This window comes from Eschrichtius robustus, chromosome X, assembly GCF_028021215.1.
Source record: "Eschrichtius robustus isolate mEscRob2 chromosome X, mEscRob2.pri, whole genome shotgun sequence".
Lineage (NCBI taxonomy): Eukaryota > Metazoa > Chordata > Mammalia > Artiodactyla > Eschrichtiidae > Eschrichtius > Eschrichtius robustus.
In genome coordinates, this window is record NC_090845.1 from 97,815,529 (window position 1) to 97,835,615 (window position 20,087).

General features: G+C 46.9%; 1 protein-coding gene across 5 annotated transcripts in view; it reads left to right on the top strand.

The window, feature by feature from the left end:
- The window catches only part of TMEM164 (transmembrane protein 164), a 158,105-nt gene that overhangs the window by 125,543 nt on the left and 12,475 nt on the right, over positions 1 to 20,087 (top strand). For all 5 annotated transcript variants that reach the window (XM_068533208.1, XM_068533203.1, XM_068533204.1 and 2 more), the window contains one exon: positions 1,144 to 1,222. In XM_068533208.1, the coding sequence (XP_068389309.1) occupies positions 1,144 to 1,222 (79 nt within the window). The remainder of the gene's footprint in view (positions 1 to 1,143; positions 1,223 to 20,087) is intronic.

Below are 20,087 nucleotides of genomic sequence, written 5' to 3' on the forward strand. Positions count from 1 at the left end.
CTGGGTGTGGGGAGCCCAGAACTGGGTCCTCTCAGGAGCTCACAGGTTTGGTTCTGTGCTCGTCCTGTTGGACACAGTGAGGCAGCTGACCCTTGCCCTGGGTGTCCTTGTTTCTCTGGGCTTCCCCTTGGCCGGGGTGGGGGGAGGTGTGTGGGCGTGCGTGTGTGTATCTGTGTGTGTGTGTGTCTGTGTAGGGCTGTGTAAGCCCCGGAGGCCAGGCCTCTTGCCAGCGGCTGCAGTTCTTTTCCCAAAATTGAGTTAGCTGCTCAGCTGTTTCCACTCTCCACCCACTGCCAAGCGCTGCAGCACGGTCCCCGTGCCAGGTTGAAAGCGCACTCTGCTTTGGTAATTTAGAGCTTCCATTTTGAGAGAGATGGGAAACAGGAGTGAATGAGTGGGCACGTTGGATGGAAGGAGGGTGGGGACATTCTTTTTGGCAAGCCACGCCAGAACTGGCCCAGCTGCTTGGTCTTCACCCAAAATTAGGGCTAACCCTGGACTGACCCCAAGTATCCAGTGGAGAAACTCTTTATTCTTGGATCTAGACCTAACCAGACCCGGCAATCAATATTTTTTAATCTGCAAAATGGGAATAATAAATCCTACCCCATATGTTCTTCATGTCAAATGAGAAATAAGCTTTTAAGTAGGCCATCAGCTACTCACCAGGAGCAGGAAGTGACGCAAGCTTGTGTTTCTCCAAGTATTTTTCTGCAGAACACTAAGTGCTATTTTTTTTTGCAAAGGCACTGGCTAAATCAGTTTGGGCCACACCGGATAAACAGTGTTAAGCAGCCTTCTTCTTTGCACAGACCCCACAGGTCCTTAATCTACCACTAATATACATGGTGAATCTCCAAGGGGATAGATTGTAGGTAACATTTCTTAAATTTTTCGCCAAACTTTCTCAGTGGAGCAGTTTTCAAATACCGTCTCTGCAAAATACACTTTGGAAGATGCCAGCGTAGGTCATAGGCATATTCATTTCATTCTTTTTTCTCTAATTGCGAAGGGAGTTGAACTGGTTGAAGTGCGTGGGGTTGCTAAGATGTGGGTCCTTGGGAGCGAGGGCGTTCAACTTCAGAATCTGTTGGAATGAGTGCTTCCTGCTCTGAAACACCTCTCTCTCTCCTGTCCTTACAGCTCCCCTTTGAACTGGAGATTTACTACATTCAGCATGTTATGCTCTACGTGGTACCCATCTACCTGCTCTGGAAAGGAGGTAAGGCCAGCAAGCCCCGCCCCTGTGCCATCCCGACACCTAGCCTCACCCTTCCGTTTGGGGCCCTCACAACCTCTTGGGTGCCTATCAGGATCTTGAGGTGCTGCCTGGCCAGGTCTCTGCAGACACCAGGCAGTGGGAAAACGGGCACGGATGAGGCCCGCAAAGAGCCTGCTGGCTTTCCAGAACCATCCTTTGTGTGGGTGAGCTCGGTGCCACTGACGGCCTGTCCTAGGGCTCTTCGTCCGTGGTGGCGTTGGGTTTTCACGGAGCCTCACGCACTCTGTCACTCGTTTCTGCTTGTGCCTTCTCCCGGCCTCAGTGTGCAGAATAGGGTAGAAGAAGAGAAGGACCTTGTGCTTTTCTCATTATACCCATCCTCTCAGAACTAAAAAAGGTATCGAAAGGGGCAAGAAGTCCAGAAACTGGGATTATGGGATTGAGGGAAGAGGCAGGTGAAAGAGCAGTGGCCTTCATGTAAAACAAAGCATCGAAAATCTTCATTTGATCATGAGGGGAGAGACCGCCAACCGGGTCAGGAAGCTGATCTCTTTGTGACCTCACAATGACCCTTAAATGATCCCCTCCCTCTATTATGTAGTAGACAAACGAGAAGGGGAGACTGGCTGTGAGAGCCCCCTTCTCGAAGTTCTGACCTTCCCGGAAGGCCCTGTACCTGGAAATCATCCTCTTTTAGTCATAGCCACCAGCCTCTCTGTCTTGGTTGCTGGGACTTTTCTGGGAGACTAACCTCACCCCAGGCAGCAAGGGTTTCATTTCTATCACGTGAAGCCACATGGACCCTAAAACCCACTGGGAGATCGTTTGGAAGTTGTGCTTCCTCTAACTCAGGAATTCTAGCAAATCTTAAGAACTCCTGGCACGAGGGAGCCTCAAGGACCAGTCAACCGGGGGACATGCTGGAGGATGGGAACTGTTGCTCTCCATGGAGTCTACTTACAGTCAAGGATCCCTGGTTTCTGTCAGTTAGGACTCTTCTTAGGACCTGTCTCTAAATATTCTTTGAAGCTGTCTTTACCCTGTATAGCCACTTGGGGTCTCACACTGTCAAAGAGCACTTCCTTTTAATTTGCACTAAACACACTCTTTTTCCCCACTGAGCTTTAAGAGAGGTCTGACGTTCCAATATCTAGGTGACCTGGGCCATTTCTCAGGTCTGTCCCCTGTGGCACAGGAAATAGCTTCCTAATAATATGTTAAGTCTCAGAGATACACTCATTCTGAAGGGAACCAAGCAGGAAGCTGTCCCAGGTCTCCAGGGCCCCACCACTCATGGTTCCTGGTTTCTGAGGTGTGTGATGCAAGTTCTGGCCAAATGTGCATGGCTATTAGTTAAACCTGTTTGTGCTCTGAGGTGCCATAAAAGTCTGTCAGTTGGCCGAGCCAGAGTGGTCTGACACGGAAAATACCCAGTAGCCTCTACGTCCCCCGCCTCTTCAAAAAATCCCACCATCTGGGAGGCTACACTTTCTAGAAGTGACTGATTCCACTGCAGCCTTCTGTTGAATCTGTTGCTGCACTGTTTGGGGGAACTGAGCTAATAAGGAAGTAGGGATTCCAAAGTCTTAGTTCCAGTTTACTTACTTGTTTACTGTGAGTGAGTCTTTCGCCTCTCCTCTGGTGCCTGGCCTTGAAAAGAGGTTGTAATAGTAGTAACAGTAATGGCAACCACAGTGTAACTATCAATGCCTACTTTTTATTGAGTGTTTTCTGTGCAGGATACTGTGCTAGGCATGTTTGGTGTATGTTCCCATCACAACTAACCTGGTGAAAAATCCTCCTTCTATAGAGGAAAAAAAAAAAAAAATCAAGGCTCGGGAAGGTTAGGTACCTTGCCCCGCAGCTTGGATTCAAAGCCTGGCCTTGATTCTCTCACACACCATGTTGTCCTAAAAGACAGATGTGTGTCTCCTGACCACATCAGGCTGGGAATCAGCCCTCCAGCCCGCCCTGCTTCAGCCAGTCACTCAACACAGACAGGCGCACCTCATTTTATTGCACTTTGCTTTATCGTGGTTTTTTTTTTTTTTTTTTTTTTACAAATTAAAGGTTTGTGGCAACCCTGCATTGTCAGAGGATGGTTAGCATTTTTTAGCAATAAAGTATTTTCTAATGAAGGTATGTACTTTGTTTTTTTAGCCATAGTGCTATTGCACACTTAATAGACTACAGTATATAATGTAAACGTAACTTTGATATGTGCTGGGAAACCAAAAAATGCATGCGGCTCACTTTATTGCGCTATTCGCTTTATGGCCGTGGTCTGCAACCAAACCCGCAGTAACCCCGAGGTGTGCCGGGATTTGTTCAACACCTACTATGTGCAGAGCATTTGTGCTAGGGAATCAGAGACGAACCAGAAAGGCCCAATCCTTCCACAGGGAGTCCCTGTCTGAGAGAGAAGACAGACAGGTGTAATACAGCGTGACAAGTGCAACTGTGAGAGCGTGATAGGATTTCTGAAGCCTTGTTCGCCTTCCCTACTTTACCATTTCTGGGCTCTTGTGTGCTCTTGGCTTCCTTTCTGGCTCTTTGCTGTCATCTGCTGTTCACCTGGGGGAAATTATGAGCACATAGAGGAAAAAAAAAAAAATCTGGATTTCCTGAGGTTGGTTTTACCTTCACGTGAGCCTTGGATGTAGGCCTTGCAGAGGGGGCGTGCATCTGGAGTGAACAGTGGGAAGAGTATTCCCTGAAAACCAAAAAGCTGAGAGTTTGGGGCTTCCCTTCCCTAATAAAAGTCTTGTAATTTTCCAGAAATAGCTGGCTCAGGTGTTTTTACCCAAGGCCAGACAGCTGTCCTTTAGGTACCACCCATGCCCGGGGAACCCTGTTTCCCTGAAAGGCAAGGTCCTGCTTCTCCTGTGGTTTGGGGGTGTCTGGGGGGTGCTGAGTGGGAATCTCATCCCCCCCTCGTTTCTGCAGCCCTTCGGCACCACCATAGTAAACATGACCTCCCCTGTCCACACTGCTCTGTTCTTCCTCCAGCCGGGCTCTTTATTTCTCTCTCCTTTCCTCCCAACTCTGACTTTGGCCGTGTGCAACCCCACCCTTACCCCCAGCTCTTCACAGCACACAAAGTCCTCCCAGCTCTTGCCTGAAACTCCCTCTAACGGAGGCTGTTCTCTCCGCTTGGCCCTGTGTGCCGCCCGGCTCTCCACTGTCTCTTTCAGACCACTGTTTCGTCTCTGCCTTCTGTGACAGTGCTTCCTCCTCTACCATCCTCTCTTTTTCACTACCACCACCACCTAAACCGCTTGGTCACTTCTCCCACATTCCGCCATGCCTTTGGCCCATGGCTCTCTCACTATTTTCATTACAACTCCAGCCAGCATCCTGAGAGCCTTCCGGTGAGGACCACTCATCCCACCCCCAGCTTCTCAAGGTTTGGGCTTCTCAATTGCAGTGACTTCTGCCTCCCCTTTAGCCACCTGGCCCTTGCTTTCCACTAAAACTCTTCTATCTGAGATCATAAGCCTTTAGGTCCTTTTCTTTGACCCAAATATCTACTCCTTTCAACCTCCCCTTTTCCCCAGTAGGACATAACTTTGAGTGACTCTTGTGCCGCTATGACCAATTACTGGAACCTTCCCTTCACCAGCTCCTGAGAGTGTCTCACTCCCTTGTCCCTTCCACTGGGATTAGTGTCTAATCCCAGTGTCCAGTCTTGGTCTACTGAGAAAATCTCTCCGGTCATTCGGATTTGGGCCGCAGAAATCCCACGGTCTCTGTTATAATTGTGCTCTCAGCACCATCGCTCGCTTGTTTTCTATCTTTCACCGGCTCCTCCACACACAGCCCTCAGAAGTCATATGCCAGAGCTTTACCGCCCTCCCCAAACTTCCTATCCAGTCTATTCAAACTTCCAGTCCTCTCCACTTTCAGTAGATGTTCTCCCAACAAATGACTGGGGAAATAGAGACTTTCCGGTGGGAGTTTTCCCTCAACTACGTCTCTCCACTCGATGAGCTTCTTTAACCCCGCCCATCCTTAGGTTCCTCCCTCCCGTCTTGGAGGGAGTGCTGTTCCTCCTGCACATGGCTGGTCCCACACCCCGGTGTGGTTGCCTCGTATCCCTTCCACCTCCTCTGGAACCTCATCCCATCGATAAGTCCCTTGTTTATCTGGATTTTCAATGCTTCACTACTGGCTTTTCGGTCTTCCCTATTCTAAAAAACTTTAACTCCACACAACTCCATCCTTCATCCTCCCTGTCAGCTAAGCATCTTTAAAAAATAGTCCAAACAATATTTCCTGAATTTCAGTTCTTTGGACATCATAATTGTTGCCTTATTCATTGTAATCACCTGTATTATTATGTATGTAATATTTGATCTGTTGATTTTTCTTTTCCTAAAATATATTTGTTTTGAAGAGAAGCCTTATACTCTGTGAAATCCTGGATTCAGTACACTGGTTATCTATTTTAATACACCTTAAATATGTAACTTCTAAATTAAAAACAAGATGTTTATCTGTTTACTACTTGAAATCACCTCATGAATAGGACATAACTTTTAACATCTTTATTGGAGTATAATTGCTTTACAATGGTGTGTTAGTTTCTGCTTTATAACAAAGTGAATCAGCTATACATATACATACATCCCCGTATCTCCTCCCTCTTGCATCTCCCTCCCACCCTCCCTATCCCACCCCTCTAGGTGGTCACAGAGCACCGAGCTGATCTCCCTGTGCTATGCGGCTGCTTCCCACTAGCTATCAGTTTTACGTTTGGTAGTGTATATATGTCCATGCCACTCTCTCACTTTGTAGGACATAACTTTGAGTGACTCTTGTCTGCATCTGATGAGCCCTCTTTTTACTTACGTTTCATTCATCAGAATGTTGCCGTCTGATGTCCACCCACACTGCCCACCTCTTCGTGGAAACAGCACTTCTAAAGATTACCAACGACTGTGTGACCAAATCTAATGGCCGTCTCTCAGGCTTCATCCTGCCCACACTCTTTGCTACGTTGGACATTGTTGAACACTCCTTTTTGGAATGTTCTACTCTCAGGGCTTCCAACATTCCCCCCGCTCCCAGCTTGCCCACCTCACCGACCATGCCTTTCCAAGTCTCCTGCAGGAGTCTTCTTTCCTCTGTCCTCTGAGATGTTGATCTCCCCCAGAGTTCTGTTCTGGCCTCACCTCTCGCTCTGCTACTCCCGGCATGGTCTCACGTGCTTACACAATTTAGCCACCAGTCTGTGCAGTGATGGCCACCACATCGCCCTCTGCAGCCCGGAATCTTAGGAGATTCCTTTTCATGTTGTTAACTCAAGCATCTCCACCTGAATATCTCAAGCATACTCAAGATATGCTTGATGCTCAAGATATCATATCAAGATAGTCAAGATATCATAAGCTCATCTTGTCTGTGCACACTCATTATCTTCCCCATCAGCTCTGCTTCTCTTCCTGTGGCTTTTGACAGATAGCACCACCAGTCACCCCAGGTAGAACCTGGGAATCATCCCTACCCTCGCATCTATTTCATCCGTTCATCTAACACATATGTCTTCATCTGTTTGGGCTGCCATAGCCAGATAGTACTGACTGGGTAGCTTTTAAACAACAGAAATTTATTGCTCACAGTTCTGGAGGCTGGGAAGTCTGAGATCAAGTCACCATCATGGTCACCTTCTTGTGAGGCCCCTCTTCCTGGTTCCTAGCTGGCTCCTTCTCACTGTGCCCTCACGTGGTGGACGGGATGAGGGATCCCTCTACAGTGTCTTTTATAAGGGCACTAATCCCATTCATGAGGGCTTCACCCTCATGGCCTAAGCACCTCCCAAAGTCCCCACCTCCTAATACGTTCACATTGGGGGTTAGAATTTTACCACATGAATTTTGGGGGACACAAACTTTCAAACCATAGCGACATATTTACACGTGCCCTCTTTCTGCCAGCCTCTGTGCTGGCCATTGGGGGGCCCTGATGAGCGAAAATCAGATCCCACCCCTTCCCTCATAGAATTCATAATGTAGTGGGGGGAGCCAGATGTGAATTCAGTAATCACACAAATGGACGTATAGTTAGAACTGAGCTAAGTACTCTGAAGGAAAGGAACATGCTTTTATGAGAGCCTAGAACAAAACAAGCTGACTTAGTATGGAAGTTCTGGGGAGAGTTCCCTGAGGAAGTGACATTTCAACTGAGATCTCAAGGATGAGTAGGAGTTTACTAGGTAAGTGTAGGATTAAGGGAGGTGAACCCTTGTAACTGGACAAAATGGCAGATACGCCAGCACCTCAGCAGGAGGGAGAACCGGAGGGAGGGCAGATGACCCTGGGCCTGAGGGGCAGATATGGAGGGCTTTGTGGTCAGGGGTTTGGCCTTTATTCTAAGAGCTGTAGAAAGCCAGTGAAAGTTTTAAGAAGGGGCATAGCATCAGCTTGTTTTTCCTATTGATTCTTTTCTTGTGTAATTCATTTATATAGCTCTGTATCTAAGATACAGAAAGCCATTGTGTGAAAAAACACCTTCCCACACCCCTTCCCCCATTCACAGCAACAAGTCCACAGGTTACCACCATTGTTGTTTTTTTGCATATCCTCCCAGAATTTCTCTTTTTTTGTATATATAAGTAAGTTTTAAAAATATTTTATTTTCTTCTTAACACACACATCCCCAAATAGCATACCACACAACTGTTTTGTTGCTGTTACTATTTTGCTTAGCACTGTGTCTTAAAGAGCTTTCCAAGTAAGCCCATAGGAAGCTTTCTCATTCACAGCAGCATGTGTTCTGTTGGGTGGATGATAAAATACAGGGTAATATAAATGGCAACACTTTATGTAGCACTGTGACGTGCCATTGTTTCAGGCTCTTCCCATACATTAACTCATTGAATCCCCACCACAATCCTCTCAGGTAGGTGTTACTGTTATCTCCGTTTTACAGATGAGGAAACTGATGCTCAGATAGTAAGTAGCCGAACCAGGATTTGAACTCGGTGGTGCAGCTTTTAGACACAACACAAGGCTACAACACTCTACTGTAATTTATTTATCCCATCTCCTCTTGATAGACATTTAGGTTGTTTCCAACCTCTCACTAAAATAAATAACACTGCACTGAACGACCTTGAACCTATGCCATTTTGCAGGTGTGCAAGCGTGTCTAAAGGATAAATCCCCCTAAGTGGAATTGCTGAATCAAAGAGTATATGCATTTGTAAATTTGATGGATATTTCCAAACCCAGAAAAGTTAGACCAATTTAAATGCTCCTTGGCAATGTGGAAGAGTGTCTGTTTCCACACAGCCTCACCAAAAGAGGCTTTTGGCTTATTTCCAACCTTTCCACTTTTTGCCCATCTGATGGGTAAAACTAATGGTTTATTGATCTAGTTTTAATTTGAATTTCTCTTACTTTGAGTGAGGCTGAGCCTCTTTTTACATGTTTAAATTGGCGTTCGATTTCCTTGTCCTTGAATTATGTGTTCCTCTCATGTGCTCATTCTTCTCATTGTTGTTTTTTTTTCTTTTACAAAATTAAATCCTGGGAGCGCTTTATAAATAGGAGTTGGCCCTTTGTGTTTCGACCTGCAGATATCTTCCCCACTTTTGTCATTTGTTTTGTAACTTTGCTGATGATTTATTGTTGCCAGGTAGGATGTTTACATTTCCATGTAATGTATCTATTATTTTATGGCTTCCGAATTTTGAGTCATGGGTAGAAGGCCCTTCCCTACTCCAACGTCATAAAAAAATATATCCCAGATTTTCTTCTGCTGTGTTAGTAGTTCCATTTATTTATTTTTTTTTATTATTATTTTTTACCTTTAAGTCTTTTATCCACTTGGAATTTATCCTGGTATTAAAGGGACCAGCTTTATTTCCAGATGGTCTCTCATTTGTCCCAACACTGTTTATCAAATAGTCCGGCCTGATCAGATCTGCTTGTGGAGAAGATCGTGCCGGTGCTGTGTACAGAGATCACCATGTTCTCCTACTTTTACCTCCTAGATGGTTCTCACGGCCATCCCCTTCCTGCCATCTCTAGGGCCACAACCTTGGGCTGAGCTACCATGGCAGTTGGCTCTGTGTGATCTCCCTGCCCCCAGCCTCCCCCGCTCCTCCTAACAGCCCTTCAGTCCTGGCAACTCCCAAAGCTGTTTCTAAAGCCCGCATTGGCTCATAGCACTTCCCTGTTCGGAAACCTTCAGTGATTCCCCCTTGTCCCCAGAGCACCATACTCCCAGGGGCACAAAAGACCCTGTGTGCCCTGGCCCTGCCCCTTTCCCTTCGTGTTCCTCCTTTCCTTGTTCTCTGCACTCTGGCGATACCCAAATCCTTAGGGTCCCCTGAGTTTACTGTACAACTTTCATGGCTCTGTGCCCTTGAAAATGCCATGACTTCTGGCAGGAATACCCATCTCTAGCTTGTTGGCCAGGAAAGCATGCCTTCTTCAAAACTCACCTCCGCAGTCACCTTCTCCAGGCAGCCCTCCAAAACTATTCTGTGGCTGAACTTGTCACACTGCAGTGCAGGTGTCTGTTTACATGCCCGTCACTCTAAGGACAGGAATTTTTCTTTCGTTCTCGATATCTCAGGGATGAATGAATAACTGTATATCCACACACTACGCATTGCACATATCCTGTTATACATCTTACAAGCTAACATTTATTGTGCGCTTTCCATGAACTGGGCACTGGGTAAGAGTTTTACAAGATGATCTTGATCTCACTGAATCTGCACAAAGTTCACTAAGACTTACGGGGTCCATGACGTTGGATGTGGGGGAAAAAAATCGCGTTTTCATTTGCATTAACTTCAACTGAAATACAGCATTTCCTTCAGTTCTGAATCGCAGACAGCAGCCCACAGTTGCATTTGCAGTACTTGGCATGTTGTCGTTAATATAAATCACAGATATTTTCTACTGATTACAGCTGCTACAGATAATCTTGAAAAATCATTTTCACTTCATCATCACCTCAATATTTAAAGACATTTATTATTTAAAAGTATTTTACTAACTGTATTTTGATAGTATTTTTTTCTTTTATAACCCTGTATCTTTTATTTTAGATATTTATATTTAAAATACAGTTACTTAATATATAAATATAATATATTTAATATGTAATATATTTTATATATTTATATTTTAAAAGCTTTATTCTGAGAGAGGGCCCCAAACAGCCCAAGGGATCCAAGATACCCAAAGGTTAGGCACCCCTGCACTAGAGTTTAAACTGGCATTTCAAACCAGGCAGGCAGGCGTCATGACCACACTGCATGTAGTTGCTGGATTTGACAGACTGTGGGTTCGAATCCTGGTTCTGGCGCTTGGGCTAGTGCCTTCATCTCTCTGTGTCTGTTTTCTCGTTTGTAAAATGAGGATTAGTAGGTGTGTTGTGAGGGGTCAGGGAGCTCATATATGTAGAGTATACAGAACAGTGCCTGACGCGTGGTAAGTGCTGTGTATTGTTGTTCTTATTATTAACCACTTAAACTGCCTCTCGTTAATTTCGCATCTGTCTTCCAACTAGACCGTGGGCTCTTGGGGTCAGGGTTGTACCTTGCTGACTTCTAAAGCCACAGGCTTGCAGATACGAAGTGCATGTTTGTCAGTGGATTTAACACTGCTGACACCCCTCCTCTTAGATGCCCGTTTCTCCTTTGAGCCCCATGACACCCCTGTCTCCAGCTTCTTCTCCTTCTCTGGCTGTTTCTCCTTGGGCTCCTCTCTGCCCTGCCTGCCCCAGAAATCCTGGCATTCCCCATCTATAGATGCAGGCCCGAGAAACACCACAGGTACTTTAGGTTAAACATCTGCAATCAGCTTCCTCAATTCCGTGCTCCTCCTTCCATCCAACCTGCTCTTCTTCCTCTTCCTCTATTTCTTATCTTAGTGCCTCCACCAACCATCCAGTGCCAAAATCCAAGGCAGCTTCCTGGACCCCTTCCTCTGCCTCATCCCCTATACCAGTCGGCCCAGAAGTTCTGAGGATCCAGATTCTCAAAATGCTGGCCAGTTTGGCCCCCACGCCCCTGTCCTAGTCCGGGCTCTCAGCCTCCATTGCTGGGACTAGTACTTTGATTCTTCTCTCATCTCCCTGCCCCCTGATTGCCCCTACCTCCCACCCAGTCTCTCCTGCATCCAGTCTCCAAAATACCTTTCTAAAGAAAGCAAAGCTGATCAGAATTCACTCCACTGCTTAAAATTCCCGTACAGGATGAAGACCAAAACTCCTTTACGTGGCATTCAAGACTGTTCACAATCTGACCCTTGCCTTTCTCTTTGACCCCATTTCCCATCACTTAAGAGTTCAACTCCCATTACTTTTACCTTCGAAGTCATACCTGCACCCCCCTCTCCCCCGCCCAATACACAAACCAGCTTCTCTACTCGGACCTGGCAAACTCAGCGTCCTCCTCTACAAGTTAGCTCGAAGGTGCTACGTCCTCTCTGGATCTGTGTCTGACTTTCCTAGGCAGCCTAAGGCACATTTTCCTGGAAGTTCCTTATACTTTTTATATTCCATATCTAATTGTTTATCTGTGCTTTGCCACTAGGTGGCAGTCTCGTCTTTTCATCTTTTCAGGAGATGAAGCTGTATTGGGTTGGCCAAAAGGTGTGTTCAGGTTTCCTTCGGGTTTTTCCATAACATCTTAGGGGAAAACCCGAACGAACTTTTTGGCGGACCCAGTAGAATTAAAATCGTATTTTATTGTAATTTAAATTAATAATAAATCATTAAATTAATAGTGTTTATTATAATTAAGATGCTATAGGAGCAAGGGAGAGGACGAAGTCTTCTGAGGCCACACGAGTTTGGTCTGGGTAGCCGTGGGCGGGGGGATTGGCTGCCCCTAGTGCCTAGGGAGCACAGAAGGATGGAGCATATTTTAAGGAGGAAGGTGATTTTACTTGAGTTTAAGGCAATTCTAGGCTCTCCAGGTTGAGATGTCCAGGACGCCATTGAATGGAATGTTCTGGAGCTGTTCAGGGGAGTCTGGGCTAGAGGCTGACTTCGATATCTTTGGTATAAAGGTGATGGATATAAACATGGGAATGATGAGATGATCCAGGGTAACTGTGTAGGTGGGGAGGAAACAGAACTTTGAAAAAGGCCTTGTGGGACATGAACCTGTAAAATAATAGGCAGGAAAAAGAAGGTAAGGAAATTGTAGGAATGGTCAGAGCAACAGAGGAGTGGCTAGTTGTTCTGGAAGCGAAGGCACTAGAAATTGTCATCAAAGGACTAGTGATCCGGAGTGCCACATTGTTTCAGAGGGCTCCAGGAAAGTGAGGTCATTGGAGATGCGGGGATGGGACAGAAGCACTTAAGGGCATTAAGGAAGGAGGGGTGAAGGGCCTTGCAGAGTCGAGGGAGGGGTTTCTCTCCCCTGCTTTCCCCTCTTCCCCCTCCCTCTCTGCCCATGGCTTGGGGCACGTTCAGGTGCTAAGATGAAGGCCGGTCATGAGAGGGCACGTTGAAGGCACTGGGAGAAAGGGGAGTGGATGAGTTAGGTGATGACAACCGCTGAGAATGAAAGGGCTTGATGGTAGACTGAGAAGGATAGTGACAAGAGGAGTAAGTGCTGTGGGAAATGAGAGAAGGAGGTAAGTCTAGACTGTCCCAGTGCTGTCCAGTGGAATGTTCTGTGATGCCAGAGGTATTCTATATCCGCTCTGTTCATCGTGGCAGCCATGAGCTCCAGGTGGCTCCTGAGCAGATGAAGTGTGGCTCGTGCGGCCGAGGCACTAGGACTGGGGAATTTCGAATTTAACTTGAAGGAACTTGAATTGCAGTTGAAATAGCTGCTGCTATGTTGGACGGCGTAGCTCTTCTTCAACCTTCTGGTTGGTGGCCAGCACTGAGGGGACCCCTCCTGAAACAGATTTCCTTGCATTCTTCCAGTACTGGTCTGTCCGGTTACCCCATTTTCTCCTGGAGGGCTCAGCAGCCTGAGTGCAGAAGCAGAACATCTGGCTTGAGGGATCCATTCAAGGTTGGGGCTTTGGAAGTAAGGTCAGTGGTGTTGAAGATCCAGAAGGCAAGGGATGTTCGGGGCAGAGTTTTGGTAACCATGCCTTTGGGTTTCCGACCAAGGGTGGGTCACCCAAGGAACAGTAAGAATGAGAAACAGAGTGCCGCTTTCATGTTAGCTGAGCAGGCACCCAGGACCTCAGTGTAGGCAGGGCTGGGCTAGAGCTTGCAGCTTTGGTCTGGACACCTAAGTGAGCTTCCTGCTCCGGATCCTAAGAATCTAAGGTGGCCAGATCTGTAGAGCAGGCCTCAACTTATTTCCCACCCAGTCAAAGGAGCTGAGAAGCTAGGGTAGAGAGGAAGGTGAACAGGCCTGGGTGCCCAGAGAGACAGGTTCTTCTGAGATGTGCATGATGAAAAGTACGTGCTGCCCATTATGAAGCTAGACTACCTGCTTTCAAATCTTGGTTCTGTCGCTTAGTAGCTGTGTGACCTTGGCTAAGTTCCTTAACCTCTCTGTGCTTCAGTCTCCTCATCTGTAAAATAAGAATAATAGTACAGGTGACTCTTGAACAACGCAGAGGTTAGGGGTGCCGATGCCCTGCACAGTCAAATGTATAACTTTTGACTCCCCCCCATACTTTAACTGCTAATTGCCTGCTGTTGACCAGAAGCCTTACCGATAACGTAAACAGTCTATTAACACATATTTTGTATGTTATATATGTGATATACTGTATTCTTACCATAAAGTAAGCTAGAGAAGAGAAAATGTTATTAAGAAAATCATCAGGGAAGAGAAAATACATTTACAGTGCGTATATACGTACTTATTGAACAAATCCACGTATAAGTGGATCTGCACAGTTCAAACCTGTGTTGTTTCAGGTTCAGCTGTACTTCCTCAAAGGGTTGTAATGCACATTAAATGTCTTAATGTATGTAAAGCGCTTCTAAGAGTCCCTGCCCCTTAGTTCGCACTATATAAGTTTGCTGTTGCTAGTATGGTTTCTTCTTGCTAATGTGTCAGGACTCAGCCTACAAACCTATGAAACGTGCTGTGCGCGGTTTCTTCTCACGTTAGCAAGCTAGGGGATGAGCTAGTAAGTGGGGAGGTAGAAGTGTGGGGCGGGAGGGATGAAGAGTGCCCTATGCCCACCAGGGAAGAAATCCTTGGGGGGAGGAAAGGGGCACCAAGGGGTCGGAGGTCACGAGGAAGTCCACGGGCACGTGCACGGTAGGAATGAGGATCTGAAAGCTGAAACTCTGGGCAGCTGTGGTCAGATGCTTCTGTCTGAGGTGGGGCAGTTGGCGGTGCTGACCGAAGCCAGTTGTGGGGAGCGAGGTTTAGTAGAGGTGCAGATCGGCAGAGTCGACGAGGTTCACCGGACCATGAGGTTAGGGTGTTTGGCAGTGGCGGCCGCGTGGATGTTGAAATCACCCAGGTTGCTGGCAGCAAAAGGCCTAATGTGGAAAAGGAAGACTGCGAGCCCAGTGAGACTGACCTGGGATGAATCTGATAGTGACCTGGAGGACAACGGGCGACAGTGTTGAGGGAGAGAAGCTGAAGCTTGAAAGAAGGAGAAAACATCTAGAAGCAATAATGGGGGCTTAGAGGACCTCCCCACCCTCAACCCCCTACCCCCCCACCCAAAAAAAAAAGCTTGCTGTGAGAAAGAATAGTCCCTGCTCAGAACAGTCAGAGGGAGAAGAAGTGTCCTGAGAGGAGGGCCAGGTCTCCTTAGGGTGAGGAGGTGGAAGGGCCATTCCGTGCAAGGGCGGCAGGCACAGAGGGATTTGTTGCTGGTAGGGTCGCCATCGTGGGTTTCCGTGGGTTTCCATGGGTTTCCAGCGGGACGGCTTGGACGGCAGCCAACTTGAGGACCTGCAGGGCTGGTGGTGCAACTCCCCACTCTGGGAACTCCCTTTTCTCCATCCCTGTGGGGTCTTTTTGGTTGGTTTTTATTTAAGCACGGTTTCTTAACCTGGGGTCCACAAATAGGAATTAAGGGGTCCATTAACTTGGATGAGAAAAATAATCACATGTTTGTTTTCACTAGCCTCTAGCAGAAACGCAGCACATGAATGTAGGTATGAGCCATGCCTGCGGATCTGTTGTCAGTAGCAATCGCAGATGGCTTCCTATCACGTTACAGCCGTGGCAGACAGCTCAGAATACTGTTTATGCTCATCGCCGCTTTGAAATTACGGTAGTTGCCTAGCTCTTATTGTTAAACACATTAATAAAGAAACGTAAGTACTATATTACAAATCTGTTTAAATATTTTGATAACCGTGTTTTAACGTCATTGGCTCCATTTATAACCCTTTGCCTCTTATTTTACGCATATAAAACCTTGTTCTCAGAAGGGATTCACCAGTGTCCTCATGTTTCCTGAGGGGTCCCTGCCAGGCACAGGAAGGCTAACAAGCCCCACCTCCAGGCTGCTTGGAAACCCCTTTAGGTTCCACTAGAGGGCGCGCTTGTTTCAGACTTGGAGAACAGTGGCCTTTCAGGCTTGACCCAGGTGACAAGGTTGTTTTGAAGTCCAAGCAAATCATATGTCCTTTGGGGACACCTCAGGAAACCTCCAGAATTCCCCCTAAGGCAGTGGGGTTGGAGGACCTAGCATCGATCACCTGAGGTGCTTGTTACTAAGATGGAAATTCCGGGGTCCACCCAGATCTCCTGGATTCTAGTCTCTGGTGCAGGGCCCAGGGATCTACATTTTCCATAGGTTCTCTAGGGCAACGGTTCTCAAAGTCTGGTCCTTGGACCAGCGGCAGCAGCCTAACCAGGGAACCTGTTAGAAAGGCAGCTTCTCAGATTCCTGATTCTAGGCCCCTGTTCAGACCTACTGAATCAGAAACTCTTGGGTGGGACCCAGCAAAGATGCCTTTTAACAAGCCCTCCGGGGGATTCTGATGCCAGCTCACGCTTGAGAGCCACCCCCCAGGGGATTCTGATACAGACTGAAGGTTTAGCCTCATTGCCTCAAATGATCCAAGAGCTGGCTCCCCCTTGCTGAAAGCTCACCAGAGACCCAGCAAGTACTAACTGTAGACCGTGTGTGAGGCAACGCGGGGGGGTTATGTTTAGTAGCACTTTTCCCTAGAGTATCTCTGTGCTCCTTTAGCTTTTCTATCCCTACGATGCTCCTGCAAGGAGCAGAGAGCCTGAGAATTCCCTGCCAGCAGGACTCTGCCGCTTAGAGGGGTTTTGATCCACACAGGTGGTCACACAGCAACTTGAGAAGAGCAGAAGCTGGGACCTGGGTCTCTGGACTCCAGTGCTTGTTGGCTAGGCCAGGTCCACCTCTTGGAGTCTTTGCTAGCTCAGGGTCCTCACTCTGTGTGCTTTTGGCAGAGGGCTGGCTCTCTGATCCTCACGGATGAAGGTGGGTCTTTACGTTGCCTTAGCCGTAGGCTGGGTGGCCCAGTCGGCCTCCACTAGGCAGTTTGAGGGTGAAGCCTGGCCCGAGTGGGCTCTCCAGCCCCTCAGGATAGAAGGTCAACCAGGTGGACCTTCCACATGGACACCCAACTTGGGACAGCCTTGTACATTAAGCAGGCTAGAGGGTACAGTTCACTTGATCCAATGCCTGGATGAAAAGCAGCCTGACTTGGGCCTGCACTCAACAGCTGAGGATGGGAAATCACACATCTGTGGTCGTGTTGGGCTTGCACCACCCAGAGCTCTGTCTTCCGGGTAAATGAGGGTGTCTCATTTAGAGGGCACCAAAGATGGGATGGCATTGTTGTCGGGAACTAGACTTGTCATTCTCCCCCCGTACCCAAACCTGCACCTTCTCCGATGCTCCCCATCCCACTGGGTGGTACCACCACTCACTCATTACCCAGGCCAGGAATCTTCAGATAACCATTGGCTCTTCACCACTCCCACCACATCCAGTCAATCTGATCTCCTGATCATTTCTCAAATTCATTCCTACTACTTCTATTTTATTTAGTTCACATCGGATCATCCCTGACTTGGTCTATTACAATAGCCTCAACACTGGTCTCCCTGCCTCTAGTCTTGCCCTATTTCAATCAGCAGCCAGATGGGGAGCTCTATCCCTTACAATGTAAAGTGTGATCTGAGGACCAGCAGCACCTGGGAGCTAGTTAGAAATGCAGACGCTCCGGCCCCCACCCCACACGTGCTGCATCAGAACCCACCTTTTAACAAGATCTCAAGATGATTTGTAAAGTCCAAAATATCTAATGTTGCAAACAGGATTCTTAAAGAACTGGCCCTCGTCTCTTGTTTATCCCTTTCTCCCACATGGTAGTCCACTGCTACTGAACTGTATAAAGTTCTCGAACATACTGGGCTGCTCACTTCATCCTTTTAGCAAATATGTATTGAACCCCTCCTTTGTGTCAGGCACTTGCTGGGGACAAGCAGCGAGTAAAGCGGATACGTACTTTTGCTTTCATGGAGCTTTCATTCTTTTGTGGCAGGAGACAGTAAAGAAATAAGTACATAGAAATAGGTAAAATATATAGTAAGTCAGATGATGTTAAGTGTATAAAGGAAGAGAAAAAGCATGGTAACGGGTATAGTGTTGCTGAATGGGTGGAGAGAGTAAAGGAAGGCCTCACTGAGAATGTGACATCTGAGCGAAGGCTTGCCGGCTTCTGGATATCTGGGGGAAGAACATGCCAAGCAGAGAAAATAACGAGTGTAAAGACCCTGAGACAGAAGTGTTTCTAGACTATTCTAGCAATATGTATGTATGTCAGTGTGTCTAGAGCCATGTGAAGGAAGGGGAAAGTGGTAGCAGATGAGGTCAGAGAGGTGATATAAGTGAGGGGCAGATCATATATAGGGCCTCATAGACCACTGTAAGGACTTGACATTTTCTTTTTAGGGAGATGGGAGGCCATTGGAGGCTTTTGAGTGGAGGACTGACATGACCTGAGTTAATCTTTCAAGGGATCACCCAGTTGCTATGCTGAAATTAGACTCTACGGGCACAGGATAGAAATAGGGACACCTATAAGTAATGTTTGCAATAAAAGAGGAAGGAGATGCTAGTGGCTTGGGCTTGGGTACTAACAGTAGCGGCAGAGAAATGCCATTGGATTCTGGATACATGCTGAAGGCACAGCCAACAGGATTTGCTGATGGATCAGATGTGGGATGTGACAGAGAGGAGTCAGGGATGACTCTAAGGTTTTTGACCTTAGTAACTTAAATGAATTACCATTTATTGAGATAAGGAAGACTAGGAGAAGGGGTTTTGTGCTTGTTTATTGCTTTTTTGGAGGGTTGGGGGAGGAAGTGCTCTTTCAGTTATCTGATGTTGTATAACATCCCCAAAACTCAGTAGCTTAAAACAATGACTTATTATTTTTCACAGTTGTGTCGGTTGACTGGGTCATTCTTTGTCATGGACTGAATGTTTGTCTCCTCCCCTGAAATTCCTATGTTGAAGTCCTAACCACCACCACCCCCCCATGTGATGATGTTTGGAGGTGGGGTCTTTGGAACATAATTAGGGTTGGATGAGGTCATGGGGGTGGGGCTTTCATGAATGGGGTTAGTGCCCTTATAAGAAGAGGCCATAGAGTTCCCTAGCCCCTTCTACCATGTGAGAACATGGCAAAAAGATGTCTGTCTATGGACAAGGACGTGGGTTCTCACCCAACACCAAGTCTACCAGTGCCTTGATCTTGGACTTCCCAGCCTCCAGAACTGTGAGAAATAAGTTTCTGTTGTTTAAGCCACCCAGCTTATGGTATTTGGTTATGGCTGCCTGAGGTGACTAAGACATTTTTTTTTCTACTTACTGGTCCTGCTTGGGTTCAACTGGGACAGCTGGGATAGCTGGGCCTCTCTATCCACAAGGCCTTTCATGGCATGGGGGTCTCAGGGCAGCATTCCAAGAGGGCAAGCCCCAATTCATAAGAGATTATGAAGCCTCTGATTGCATCTTTTTGATGAAGTCCCATTGACCAAAGCAAGTTCCCTGGCTGAGCCAGATGGGCCACATGGCCAAATCATCGTGGGAGAGGAATACATAAGGGTGTGGATACTGGGAAGGTGTGATTCACTGGGAGCCCGTACTGTAACAATCTACCATAGGAGCCAAAATCAAAAGCTGGGTTTAAGAACGAGATGCCCGCTTAGATATCCAAGTGCAGATATTGAGTAGACTGTGAGCTATGTGAGCCTGGAGTTCAAGGCAGAGGTCCAGGCTGAGATGTAAATGTTGGAGTCATCAGCACGCAGATTGTGTTAAAGCCATGAGATTGGTTGAAATCACCTAGGGAATGAAAGTATTTAGAGAAGAGAAAAGCTCTGAGTTCTGCAACCTGATCCTCTCCATCATTTAGAGGTCAAGGAGATGAGGAGGAAGCAGTAAAGGAGACCGAGAAGAAGCAGGCTGTGAGGCAGGAGGAAAACTAGGACAGCGGCATCCCAGAAGCCAAGTGAAGAATGTTTCAAGACAGAAAGGGTGCATAAGATGAGGCCTGGGAATTGGCCACTGGACTTAGCAATGAAAAGGTTATTTGTGACCTTGACGGGAGCTGTTTTGGTGGAGGGAGGGGTGGGGAGGTAGGCACGGAAGCCTGATTAGCTCGTGTTGAGAGAGAATGGGAAGAGAGGAATTGTAGACAGTGGAATATAGACAAGTGCTGTCCAATAAAAACATGTAAGCCACATATGTAATTTCAAATGTCCTGGTAGTCACACTAAAAAAAAGGTAAAAGAAATGGGTGAAGTTAATTTTAATAATATATCTGATATTTAACCCACTATATTTAAAATATTATCACCCCCAAATAATTAGTATAAAATTATTACCAGGATATTTTACATCCTTTGAAATACAGTAGTGTAGTTAACACTAGTAGCACATCTCAGTGTTAAACAGCCACG